Source organism: Muntiacus reevesi, chromosome X, assembly GCF_963930625.1.
Source record: "Muntiacus reevesi chromosome X, mMunRee1.1, whole genome shotgun sequence".
NCBI lineage: Eukaryota > Metazoa > Chordata > Mammalia > Artiodactyla > Cervidae > Muntiacus > Muntiacus reevesi.
In genome coordinates, this window is record NC_089271.1 from 121,250,120 (window position 1) to 121,263,658 (window position 13,539).

Here is a 13,539-nt window from a genome sequence, read left to right on the forward strand (position 1 = left end):
CCTTGTTAAAGCAGAAAGGAGCGTGATCAAGGTGGGCCAGGACTCAGACTAAAAGGCACCCATTAGGGTGAATGGATAAGTGTCCTCGCAGTCACTGAGAGGTGGCCTGACCCTGCAGCCAGGTCACAAGAGCCAAAAGACATCACAGCAGTCGTCCGTATCCTGGAACTAGGAATTGGCTTCTGAAGTCTGAGACAAGGTCCTGGGGTGTTCCACTGGGGAGAAGCACAGTGACGAGGGTTCAGCAAGCAGCTCAACCCATAGACCACAGGACTCCAGCTCCTCAGGTGAGATTCACGGGCAGAACGTCAGGTGGCAACAACTGGACAGAAAACACGGCCTTAACCAAGATTACTAGGGAGACTCCAAAAACCAGAATCCAGGCAGAAACCAAGTCATGAGAACCAGAGTGGGAGCTGGGCTGAGCCTGAGGTCAAGTGGGAATTGGGCTAGCTGGGGAATTAGCCAGTGAAAGAGGCTGTTTGGTTGGGAAACACGCCTGTGGCCCTTTGCTGTCGGGGCAGGGGGCAGAGCTGCATTTGCCTACCAAAGACAGTTCCCAGCAGCCGTCTTCAACCCTCTCCCCTCCTCTTGGGTTTCCAACAAGAGAGCTGCTTTCAACAGCACCCCTAAGCCAAAAAATCTCCCTGGGGCTGTTGTGGATATGCCTTCAGAGTGACTTTTAGTTATTTTAGCCATTGGACGAGGAGCTGTCATATCCATAGGACCTGACATACAAGAAATACCTATAGGACTTCTGCCGGAGACCGAAAGTTCCCATTGACTCAAAAAGCAATAAACTCCCCAGCCTGGGGCATGCGCCTCTCCAATCTTGACTCCCCATGAGGGCTGCTCGGTTGTCAGTAGGCCAGACTCCTAGCTGCCCTCCTGCTCAAGCCACAGGCTCATTCCTGCCTCCCTATCTCTGCCCACTCCCCTCTTCTTTACCAAACCAAACATTACACTTTCTTCAACAACCAAAATAAGTTCAGTGATTTTTTTTTTTTTTTTGGTGACCGTTCCATGATGTTGAATACATAATGCTCTTAATTTCCATAGCACAGTCTTACACCTGGTAATACTCTGGACTAATTTTTGTTCCCAGGTAGTTTCAGCATGTACCTTGTTCTCCCAACTTGATCAGAGTGTCCTTGAATGTAGAGGGTGGATCATCCTGCTGTATTTCTTCCAGAGCACCCAGCAAAGAGCTGGGAGCATCATAGATCAATGTTAACGTGAACCCTGCCCTCTTCAAGAAAGGGCAGGGGTAAAGAAATACTTTTGGTACCCGTGGCTGCTTGGTGAAAGATGGGGAACAGGAGCTAAGGGCATGGGAAAGAACTGGGCCTGTTGGGTAACTTACACTTTGTATTTTTAAATTTGGGGAAATAAAAGAAGAGTAGCCTAATTTCAACACCCAGGGAACCTAGAAACGAATGATGAGTCAACATCTCCTTTTAGAACTTCTCTATCCCTCCCCTTGCATTGGTTTTCAAGAATCACATACCTGGCTTGTATTCCACCCCCTCTGGGGGCTTCTGCCCACTGATGACACCATATGAGAGAATGAATTAGTCCTGAAGAAGTGACTCAAAGGATGAGCATTTCAGTCGGCATAGAAGACTGATAGAAAGGGTGCCTATCTAGCAGGGTGAGCTGCCTCTTCTGCTCATCACAGTCAGAAATGTCTTCTTGGAAGAAAGCAAGACATGAAGGCATGTGATAATCTATACAAATTTTATTTTAATATCAATTTGTGTGGAAACAAGCAGGTGTCAGTGTTACGCAGGCACGGAAAAAAGGGAAAGAAAAAACCCTCCAGTGATAATTGCTCTTGTATTTACACCATTTGGCTTCAACAGGGACAGGAAGTTTTACTGTTAGCTTCCTGTGGGAACTCCAGTTTCTGCACCTTTCCCTGCTGCCTCTCAGCATCACGATAGAGCAGGGATTTCTGAGCCTTCAATCGGCAAGCCAGGCACATGAAAATTGACTCCACATTCTGGCTCTCTTTGGGGTCCTTGGCCGACGTCTCAAATAAGAGCATGTTGTGGGCATCAGCAAATTTCAGGGCTAAGTTGGAGGGCACCTGGATCTGTTCCCTCAAGTCACACTTGTTGCCCACAAGCACTTTGGGGACTAGTGGGGGCACAGCATGCCCATTGCATTCTTGGATCCACATTTTGAGGTTGGTGAAGGATGTCATCTTCGTGACGTCGTAGACAAAGACCACAGCATGCACGTTGCGGTAATAGTGCTCCACCATGCTCTTGCGGAAGCGTTCCTGGCCCGCTGTGTCCCACACCTGAACCTGGAAGACACAAACGATCGATATTTGGAGTCAGAAAAGGAAACATAAAATCGAGATAGGAGAAAACATGGTTCTGTGGCATTATAAAAATGAGGTGACAAGCCCTGACACAGGAAGTGGTTCTTTGACAAATTGGCAGAATGGTCTTTTTCAAAGTAGAGAGAGAAGTTTCTTCCAGGGTTTATTAAGTCTCTCTTAAGATTTTGAGTTGAAAATCTTAAGGTTTTTAGTTGAAAACCTGGAGTGTAAATTGGTCAACTTTCCTGGAGGGCAATTTGGCAATATTATCAAAAGCTTAAAAATGTACAAAATTCTTAGAGCCTAGAATCCCATCCAGAAATCTATACAAAAGAAATAGCGAAATAGCAGATAATGTAAATAAGTAGTTGCAATATAATATACAGCATGATGCCTATAGTTACCACTGATGTATGATATATATGAAAGTTGTTAAGAGAATAAACCTGAAAATTCTCATCACAAGGAAAAACTTTCTCTCTTTTTGCTTTCTCTTTTTCTTGTATATGTATGAGATGATGGGTGTTCACTAAAGTTACTGTGGTAATCATTTCACAACATATATAACTAAAACTATTATGCTGTATACCTTAACCTTATACAGTGATGTACATCAATTACATCTCAATAAAACTTGAGGGGGAAGCAAAAAGAGAGAGAGAGAGATGTGGTCAAAATTCTGTGCAAAGATCTTAATCAATTTTTAAAAAACAGGAAACAACCTAAATGTTCACTAGGAGATAAACAGCTAAAATGCATCTGTGTATCTATATAGGTGGGCTCTTCACCAGCTGAGCCACAAGGGAAGCCCATCTACACAATGGGCTATTATGCAGCCATTAAAATACTTTTTTCAAAGAATAAGTCGTGTGGGAATTCCCTGGCAGTCCTGTGGTTAGGACTGTGCACTTTCACTGCCAAGCCCCCAGGTTTGATTCCTGGTCAGGGAACTAAGATCCCACAAGCTGCACAGCATGGCCAAAAAAGAAAGAATAAATGGTGTAAAAATGCTCACAAGATGCAAGCTTAAAAAGGAGGATACAAAATATTTTGTACACTATGGTCCCAATATTTTTTGTAAAAATTAAACATAGACATATGCATAGGAAAGATCAGAAGTGTACAAAACTAGAATATTAATGATTATTTATGAACAGTGGGATTTTAGGTGATATTTATTTCCTTTTTTGTATTTTCCAAATTTTCTACTATAAGTATATATCACTTTGGGGTTTTAAATTTTTTTGTATGACTTTTTAAAGAAAATAAAGTCAGTGTTAAAATCTCGCTTTGTCAAAAATAAACAAATGGGACCTAATGAAAATTAAAAGCTTTTGCACAACAAAGGAAACTATAAGCAAGGTGAAAAGACAGCCCTCAGATTGGGAGAAAATAATAACAAATGAGGAAACAGACAAAGGATTAATCTCAAAAATATACAAGCAACTCCTGAAGCTCAATTCCAGAAAAATAAATGACCCAATCAAAAAATGGGCCAAAGAACTAAACAGACATTTCTCCAAAGAAGACATACAGATGGCTAACAAACACATGAAAAGATGCTCCACATCACTCATTATCAGAGAAATGCAAATCAAAACCACACTGAGGTACCATTACACGCCAGTCAGGATGGCTGCTATCCAAAAGTCTACAAGCAATAAATGCTGGAGAGGGTGTGGAGAAAAGGGAACCCTCTTACACTCTTGGTGGGAATGCAAACTAGTACAGCCACTATGGAAAACAGTGTGGAGATTTCTTAAAAAACTGGAAATAGAACTGCCATATGATCCAGCAATGCCACTTCTGGGCATATACACTGAGGAATCCAGATCTGAAAGAGACACGTGCACCCCAATGTTCATCGCAGCACTGTTTATAATAGCCAGGACATGGAAGCAACCTAGATGCCCATCAGCAGACGAATGGATAAGGAAGCTGTGGTACATATACACCATGGAATATTACTCAGCCGTTAAAAAGAATTCATTTGAATCAGTTCTAATGAGATGGATGAAACTGGAGCCCATTATACAGAGTGAAGTAAGCCAGAAAGATAAAGAACATTACAGTATACTAACACATATATACGGAATTTAGAAAGATGGTAACGATGGCCCTATATGCAGGGCAGAAGAAGAGACGCAGAAGTACAGAACAGACTTTTGAACTCTGTGGGAGAAGGTGAGGGTGGGATGTTTCGAAAGAACAGCATGTATATTATCTGTGGTGAAACAGACCACCAGCCCAGGTGGGAGGCGTGAGTCAAGTGCTCGGGCCTGGTGGGCTGGGAAGACCCAGAGGAATCGGGTGGAGAGGGAGGTGGGATGGGGGACCAGGATGGGGAATACGTGTAACTCTATGGCTGATTCATATCAATGTATGACAAAACCCACTGAAAAAAAAAATCTCGCTTTGTGGCTCAATTTATTTTAAATTCACTTCTTTCTTAGGTAAAAGGTAAATTAGCTCATTGGAATTTTCTTCTGCATCTTAGCTTTTGGGATAAAGGCCAATTAGCAACATACATAAAGATACAGTTCCCAGGGGATGCTCCGGAGTCTACACACATTCAGCCCAATCTAGTTTCCTTTATATATCCAAAGTCTTGGACAAGGGAAATCATGCTGAGAACAATTGTCCCAAGGCCTTGTACAATTCTAAGTTATGAAAGAGAATGTGGTTATAGTCACTAATTGACTACTACGGTTCTTAAAATGAAGTATAACCTTTATTTGGAATTAGCAGTCAGTAAGTATAATCTAGTAAATATAATTAAATCTTTTTGCTGGGTAAACAACTTATAGGGAACTAGAGTCACCATTCTGAGCATCAATTTTCATCATCCAGGCTTTCCTTCATCTCCTTTATGGAGATGGGTGCCATGTTCTTTTGGCACGATCTTCAAGTCATCACCTTCTTCCATTCAGATTTCCATGTATTTTGGTCAGATTCTCCTCTCCTCACTTCTGGACTACAGCAAAGGCTTTTGGATTCTAGATGCCTTCACCCCAGTAGCTCTTGCATGCTGCTTTCAAATCAGCCTTCCTAAATCCCTGCTTGTATCAGCGTGTCAACTTCCTCTTCAGTCAATTCCAACAACCCTCTACTGCATATGGCATCAAAATAGAAACATTTCTGTCTGCCACAATTCGACCCCACCCAACCTAGTTTCCAGGTACTCAGCTACACCTGGTTCATTCTGTCCTCTGTACCTCTGGTCCTACTAGTCCACCTTCCCTTATATCAGTGGTTACCCCCAAATTGCTCTATCCAAATCCCACCCATTCTTCCAGGCTCAGATCATATTCTTCCTAAAACCTTCTCCAATTTTTCAGTTCTCTTTCCTTAGGAATGTTTATTGTACTTTGAGTCTCTACCACACCATCTAGAATATATTTATTTGTTCTCTGGGCTTCCCAGGTGGCTCAGTGATAAAGAATCCACCTCAGTGGTAAAGAATGCAGGAGACTTGGTTGGATTCAGTTCCTGGGTCGGAAGATCCCCTGGAGAAGGAAATGGCAACCCATTCCAGTAGTCTTGCCTGGAGGATTCCATGGACAAAGGAGCCTGGCAGGGTACAATCTATGGGGTCACAAAGAGTCAGACACGACTAAAGTGACTGAGCACACACGCATACTTGTTCTCTAGTCGTTTCATCAGTGTTCTTGGCACCCCTCCAGATAGACTGTAAGCTGTCTTTTTCTGCATCAGATCCCTCATCATCATGCTTGTCATTAATACTGTCGTCATGATCAAAAAGCAGTATTGGCCTGAGTCACCAAAACTACCATCCATCTGACATCCTAGGTATCTGCCAAGGATTTCAGAGACAACATTCGACTTTGGTTACCCAGAAAAACGTAAGTCCTCAAAGGCTGATTTGCTTCAGCAAGCAGAGACAGAAGGGATTCTCATTTTTTCCACCTCTCTGGTGCTCTGAGCAGGAAGAAAGAGGAGAACAGGCCAAGAGAGGAATGGAGGTCAGTGGAAAGAGGGCAAGTATCACCAGAGAATATCCTTACCACTTGGCTCCAGGTTTCCCCACCACTACCCTCCGGTAGTCGTAACTCTTGCCTCTGAATAAGGCTGAATCCCTACCAGCCCTCAGGCGTGTGGCGGATGCTTTAACACCATGAGCTCAGGACTCTAAAAATACCTGCTACTAGCAGGAACATGGGTGGGAGTGTGTGAGGTGTTTGGGGCTGAGTAGGTTGGTTGTTTGGCTTTTCTAAGGTAGGGCTTCAGAATGATGCATGCCACCCAAGCCTGTGGAGACTTGAACCTTTGATTTGGGGGCTTGAAATTCCAACCCCTCTCTGTGGTGAGAGGGGAGCCAGGAAGCAGACTGCTCAGAGCAGAAAATCACAAGAACCAGTGCTGTGGCTTCAAGAGCCATCACAAAGGGATAGCGCGAGAGTCAGGCTCTCTGGAACAGGAATGACCTCATTTTGTTTCGGGGTTTGGTGTCCCAATCCTTCTCGGCACCCTCATAAACCCCCGCCTCTGTTGGACAGTGAAAGCAGCTCCTCCCCCTTTGGCAGCTGGCGTTCCCTCACCCAGTTCCCCCCCTCCCGCCGTGGGCACAGCATCCACACGGTGGCCAGCACTGGCGCTTGCCCCTAAACCACACATATGCCCCCAGGCCCCTTTTTTTTCTCTCCAAGGACCAGTGGGGTTTAGTGGAGTCAAACCAACGAGGGTGCAAATCCCAGCCCAATCACGTCCTACTAGTTAGGTGTCCTTAAGCAAGTTACTTTATCTTCACCGTCCTCCTCTGGAGACTAAGGATAAACACAGCAGTCCTGTAGGGATGCTGTGAGGATTAGCATCCTCATAAGTACAGGACACAGTGCCCAATACACTCCCCCTTCATCCCTGGCCCGAAACCGCCACCACCAAGTCTGGCCAGACAGCTCATTGAGCGGGTGCCCTTGGAAATGCAGCAGTGGATATGGAATTGGAAGACGCGGGTTCCAGCCCCTCCTCTCACTAACTAAGTCAATGACTAGGCAAAGGAAATAACATGCGAGAAAGATCTTTTGCACAATACAAAGTGTTCTGCAAATATTAGTTGTTGCCATTGTCTCAGGGGCCCCATAAGCCCTGTCCTAGTAGCATTGCTCCTTTAACCCATTGGTTCTCATCTTGGAAAGCAAGATGAGACAGCTTGGCTTCTTCTTCTTCTTTTTTTTTTTTTTTTATCTTGGCTTCTTGATGATGAGCTAGAGCCAAGGCAAAGGCAATCAGTGGGGAGGGGGAAGAGAGAGGAAGGCCAGCAACATGCCCTGGTGGCTGGGGTCGGGCCCAAAGTGATGGGGACACTGGAGGAGCATCGAGGGGCACAGGGGAGCTACCAAAGATACCTCTAGTCTTGTAAACCATTTTCCTGGGGCTACGGCTGCCTGAGCAAATCCTTCACCCCCTGCATGTGCTCTTAGGTGACTCAGATATTTCTTTTCCCTAGAGAAGATATCTGGTATCTTTCTACACATGAGGTATGAGGTATGAATATCCTTCTGTTGGAGGCTGGTGGGGGAGGGTAGAAATGGAGAAAGGGAGAAAGTATATCTGTAATCTTTGGAGGATGCCCGAGGGGGTCATGGAGAAAGTTTAAGACAAGTCTTTCTTCAGCGAGCTGGACCATCCCATCTGCATCTAAGATACACCCAGCTTCACATGCCAGGCTGACACAGAGAATAGCAAAGGCGGACAGAGAGACAAAGAAACTCACACACAGCAAGAGAGGCAGCAATGGAGACAGAGAAACGACCAAACTGATGGCTAATTAACCATTAAGCTAACTGGCAGAAGATAGAAGCTCAGAAGCCCTAAGGAAGACATGATGTCATTCTGACTGCAGGCAGCTTCTGAGGGAACACTTAGTTCAGCCTCCATCCACTCGGTAATGTAACACACACGAGGGTGTTTTTCCAAGTGAGTTCGGGGGAAGAGAAATCCACAGTCTTGAGCGGCACCTGCCCTCAGCCATGGCTGACCACAGAATGCCTGGTCCAGAGGCTAGGGCAGAGGGTGTGCCTGGCGTGTAGGAGGAACCCAACTGCACAGGAGAAGATGCTTCCACAAAAATCTACAAAGAGGTGCTCAAAAATTAGAACTGAGCCTCCCTTCTACTACCTCCCCACCCCCAAACACCCAGTCTTATTTGGCATTTTCCAATGCTTTCAGACTGAGACAGGAGCCATATGTGTTAGCTAAACCTGTAAGACGACAGACACTTAATGTTCATTCAAGGAAGTTCCACCCTTCCCTTGGGGGTTGGGGGAGGCCTCCATCCTTCCTAGGCTGATGTCAAGAAGGCCTGTCAATTTTCCCCTATGATGTCTCACTGTATCCCTGTCCCAGGTAACTTTGTGGGTTGGATGGACCACGGGGCTGGCCCAGTGTGGGGATTTACGAACTTTTCCAAGCCAGGCAGCACAGTGTGTAGAAACAGCACCAACAAGGGAATTAGGAGACCTGAGCTGTAGGCCAGGCCCTGGGTGATCTTGGGTGAGTCACTTTCCCTCTCTCAGCCTGAGTTTCCTCTCTGTAAAACAAGGAAGTTGGATTAGAGATGCTCTGAGGTCTCGTCCATCTCTGAACATTCTCTGATTCTTACACTCAAGGTAAGACAGTCAAGGGGCAGAAAGGAAAACCTAGGTACTCAGCACAATGCCTGCAGTGCAGCTGAAGGGGGCGTTCTTGAAGGCTCATGGGTCCAGGGGCTGAAACCCTGGGCCCCCGGGATCCCATGAGGCTGGATGCCTGGCATGCCACCTCCCCCTGCGCACAATCCCTCCCAGCCAGATATTGCCCGACTGGAGGAGAAAGCAGTGACAAAATGCGTGGGCTCTGAATTGAGGTTGAAAGCTGGCCCTATCACAGGGAAGGCAGGACAGTGAGATGGCGCAGTGCTGGGGTTCCAGGATCAAAGACGGAAGCTCAGATCCACGTGCCTTGGGGCAAGTTATTTCATCTCTCTAACTTTGGTCTCCTTATCCATAAAACAGGAACAGTAATAATAGTCCTAATTTCATAGGGCTGTTGAGAAGATCAAACAAGATAGTGCATGGAAAGTGTCTACCCTGGGCTCTTTGTTTCTTCAATAAATAGAAGTTGCTGTTATTGTTATTATGATTATTGCTGACTCGCTGCAGACTTTTCTTGATGTTCTTGTGAATCAGGAAATACTGGATTATAAATGTCGTGAGGGGGTGGCAGACACATAGATTGCCGACACCAAATGGGGCTTTAAGGCCCTACAGATGGCACTGGCATTTTGTCTGGTGTTGTAGCTTGTTTGTTTGTTTTTTGGCCATGCTTCTGCCATGCAGGATCTTAGTTCCCCCACCAGGGACTGAACCTGCCCCGCCCCCCCCCATTGCGAGTGCAGAGTCTTAACCACTGGACCACCAGGGAAGTCCCAGCACTGCCATTTTAGAGCCTGACAGCCTTCTCCTGCTGAACCTGTGGTCTAGGGCTGCCTCAGTTTGGAGACTTTTCTCTCTCTCCCCAAAAGAGAAGCCTTTGACAGTCACCTCCTAGCATGGGTTTGGCACCCGTTCCTTGAGACACTTCAGGCCAGTCAGAGTTTGTGGCAAAACTGTCCCCCCTGGAGTGCCTGTGCTAGCTGCTGCGCTCTGCCATCTCCCCAAAGACACTCCGGTCTCACCTGCCAGCTTGGGCCCTGGGCTTGCAGCAGCCTTGCTGGAGGCAGGGTCCCCATCCCGCTGCTCCCACATCCTACCCTGAGCCTCTTCAGAATCTGTACTCAGAGGGCTCGTCCACGAGCAGTGTCACAAGGTTTCATCCTCTTGAAAATATCATCTTCCTAAAAAAACCTGTATTAAGCACTTCTCTGCACGTGGTGCTGTGCTGGGCTCCATCTCTTGTGAGTCACACTGTCACAGGCTCTGCCATCTGGGGAAAGGTCCGGAATCTTTGGCGGACACTGTAAAATCCAGTTTGACTAAGTACTGGATGTTAGAAGGGAAGGAATCTTTGCAAAATTTCCCCCAAGGCCATTGGGCAGTGACCCTCTTCCACTCGTTTTCATCTTCCACTTTCTGGCTTCCTCCTCTTCTCTCACCGTCTTCTCCTTTTCTAGACTCCCAAACACTTCCTTTTTCCTCCATCTAAATTTCAAGTGGGCTTCTTTATCCCTCTCTTAAATGTAAAGGACTCTTTGGTTCAATGTGACATGATGTTAAACAAACGATAGAATTAGATTCAAAAGGTTTTGAGGGTTTAAGAACACACCCATAAGTATATTTCTATTTTAGATTTTAAGAGGCATGTTTTAGAAATTCCAGAGTCTTACAACCTTACATTAAAGAAGTCCTAGCCAAACAGACAGACATAAGAGCCCTAGGGAAGGATGGAGACAGATACCTACTTTGACTTTTAAAAGGAAATGTAGCAATCCCCACCCCACCCCCCACCCCGCTGCCGCCTGGCAAAATGAGAGGGGCAAAAAAGGTCACTATTTCAAAACAGTACCCTATTTTCCTGATCCTGGGGTCAGTTGTTCTCAAGAACACTCCCTTATCAGTACTGAGCTGCCTATCTTCCTGACAGCAAGTGCCTTGGACCGGTCTCTGAAGCCATTTTAAAACCTGTTCATTTTAATAACGAAGGAGTCAGGAATCTTGTACGGTTTAGAGCATTTCATCACCCTCCCCAGTTACTCAGCCCTTCTCTCTACATCATTCATAAGAGAGGTCCTATGGTCATTTGGGCTGTTTGCCCAATGGAAAGGGAGGGTTAACTTCACCTGACAGTGTCTGACCATAGGCTTGAGAAAAGGCCAGCTGTGGCTCTAGAGGAGCTGGTCTTTAGTGCCCAGTGCCTTTCGAGGTGTCTTTTCTGTCCATAACCCTGCCCCCTCTGCTCCCCTGACACATGAAGCTGCCCTTGCCATGTCCTCCCTCCCTCCATCTTCTGCACATTGAAATATTCCTGTCCTCTTGAGTTTCTACCTTTTCTGATCTGAAAGTGAGCACAAATGGTCAGACAAGAATATCTGTACTTATTGACAAACTAATGAGAGGGGGGCACCAAGACACTTTCCTGAGCCTGTCACATAAGTCACCCTGCATCTTTACAAAGGCCCACTGAAGACAATACCAACAGAATGGGTAACAGGCATTAGGTACCCCAGACAAATAAAGAAGCTATCATTTGAGGGGTGCTCTTCCAAAAGAACTAGTTTTATCTGTTATGAAGTGCGGGCAGGTAACCCTGTGTCAATTTCTTTCAAAGGGCTCATGGCTTTGTGCCAGAACCACTGCACACCACTCCTATTCCAAACCAGCCCTAATCTCAACTATAAATTTTAATTTAAAATACAGTACTTTTCATTCTTTATGGATTTCCGTCCCCCCACCCCACCCCACCGCGGCCTGCCCACTGCCAAGACCTGAGGGCTTAGCCAAAGCAGATTTGTGCAACCTATTGGCACTCAGGAGGTAGAAGAGACCTCAAGATATGTGAAGTGCTTTGGGATCCATTCCACAGACCAGGACGGAGATCCCTCATACCTCCCTCTGCCCACAGGTGCCGCTGCTCCCGGCTCAGGGTCCAGGATGGGTTTGAACCGGCTTTTCCTGGCAGGAGCTGTCAGGCAAGGGCAAAGGGCATGAATGCAACCACTCCCTCCAGCCCTCAAAAAAAAGGGGGGGGGGGTGAGGTGGGAACTGGGCCACTGAGAGAGGCGAAAAGGGATGAGGACTTGCGGAGGGTCTTAGGCTCAGCAAGCGGCGACACAACCACACGCTGGACATTTACAACCACGAGAGCGATACCTCTGGCAAGACCCCCTCCCAGATCCCTCCCTTTCTGGACCTGACCGTCTGAATCACCTTGATCTTCTCGCCCTCGATTTCCACCGTCTTCTCCCTGAAGTCAACGCCGATGGTGGCTTCAGTCTTGTCCGGGAAGGTACCCCCGCAGAAGCGGAAGGTCAGGCAGGTCTTGCCCACGTTGGAGTCCCCGATCACGATGATTTTGAAGATGCGAATCTGCACGTACTGGTCCAGCGACGAGTCCAGCTCCAGGGAGGCCAGGCCAGCGGCCGAGGCGGGCTGCAGGTTCCCATGGCCCAGGATGGGCTGCGCCATCTCCCCCGGACCAGACCGGGGCCCCAACCCCCCTCGATGGCTCCACACAAAGAAAACGGCCACGTTAGTGCGCTCGAGGCGAGCGAGCTTTGTGCGTGTGTATGTGTGTGCGTGCGTGTCTGTAAGTGTGTGCTCGCGCGTGTGTGCGTGCGCCGACAACGTGTGTGCGCGCGCGCGCGCGTGAAGGGGGTGCCTCTCACCCCAGCCCCCCTCCTCCAGCGCACCCTCCTAGCAGCTCAGAGACAGCGACACAAAAGCCGGGGAGGGGAGGAGAGATGGAGGAGAGCCGGCGAGCCTTCTCCTTGTGCCTGTGTCCTCCGGCTTGCGATCCTAAGGCGCTCCCCAGGCCGCCTCTGCCAACACCGCGCCTTTGCATAAACCCGCCCCTGCCGGGACCCCAGGGACACACCGGAGGGAGGAAGCCTAAGAAGGAGAGGGTGGGTGGGGAGATCCGCACACACCAGCTCGGGATGGTCTTCCTTTTTCCTTGCCCCCATTTATTTTATAGCTTTCGGGCTCCCCACTCCCACTTTCTCAGAGCGCTCGGGGTCAGCGGGCTGGGAGCACAGCTGGGGAGGACAAAGAGAGCTGCACCCTCGGGGGTCTCTAGAGCACTTTGACCCCCGAGCGACACTACTCGGCGGGGGTGGGATGTGGGACGAAGACACCTCTTTCACCTCTCCAGCAGCGGGCAGCTGCGCCCCGCCTCCGCGGCCCCCTCCCAAGTCTTAAGATAAAGGGATGCTCTGTCTTATTGAGAAAGCAGGTGCGCTCGCGCGCCCCAGGGAGCCGGGAAGGGCGCTGCCAAGACACGCCAGGGGTTGTGCGGGCCCGCGCAGCTGAGAGGGGGAAGGCAGGGGCACGGGTGTGCGTGTGTAGGGCGAGTTACTGTTTCTGTCACCGACTTGCCAGATGTAGGGGGGCGCGTGCCAGGCGCCAACCTCCCCTCATCACACCACGAGCACCCATCCTCTGAATGTTCAGGAGAGTGGCTCCCATTGGCTGCTGCGGTCGGTTGTGTTTGGCTGGCCAATGGGGAAGGCCCGCCGCGGCAGAGGGCCGGTGTGTGGGGTAAGAGAAGGGAGAAGC

At 48.0% G+C, this 13,539-nt stretch overlaps 1 protein-coding gene across 1 annotated transcript; it reads right to left on the reverse strand.

Moving 5' to 3' along the window:
* Positions 1-1,795: 1,795 nt before the first annotated feature.
* RAB33A (RAB33A, member RAS oncogene family) lies at positions 1,796-12,757 on the reverse strand. The gene is made up of 2 exons (XM_065914923.1): positions 12,193-12,757; positions 1,796-2,311 (listed from the first exon to the last, which is right to left on the reverse strand). Exons 1-2 carry the CDS (start codon positions 12,448-12,450, stop codon positions 1,856-1,858), a joined length of 714 nt encoding a protein of 237 aa, XP_065770995.1. The 5' UTR covers positions 12,451-12,757; the 3' UTR covers positions 1,796-1,855.
* Between the last annotated feature and the right edge of the window lie 782 nt (positions 12,758-13,539).

What these genes read in the sequence shown, in the direction of transcription:
- RAB33A (XM_065914923.1), bottom strand. Translation starts at nt 12,450, where the DNA reads ATGGCGCAGCCCATCCTGGGCCATGGGAACCTGCAGCCCGCCTCGGCC. An exon ending in TCGAGGGCGAGAAGATCAAG is followed by an intron (nt 2,312 to 12,192) that starts GTGATTCAGACG and finishes TGTGTCTTCCAG; the next exon opens with GTTCAGGTGTGGGACACAGC.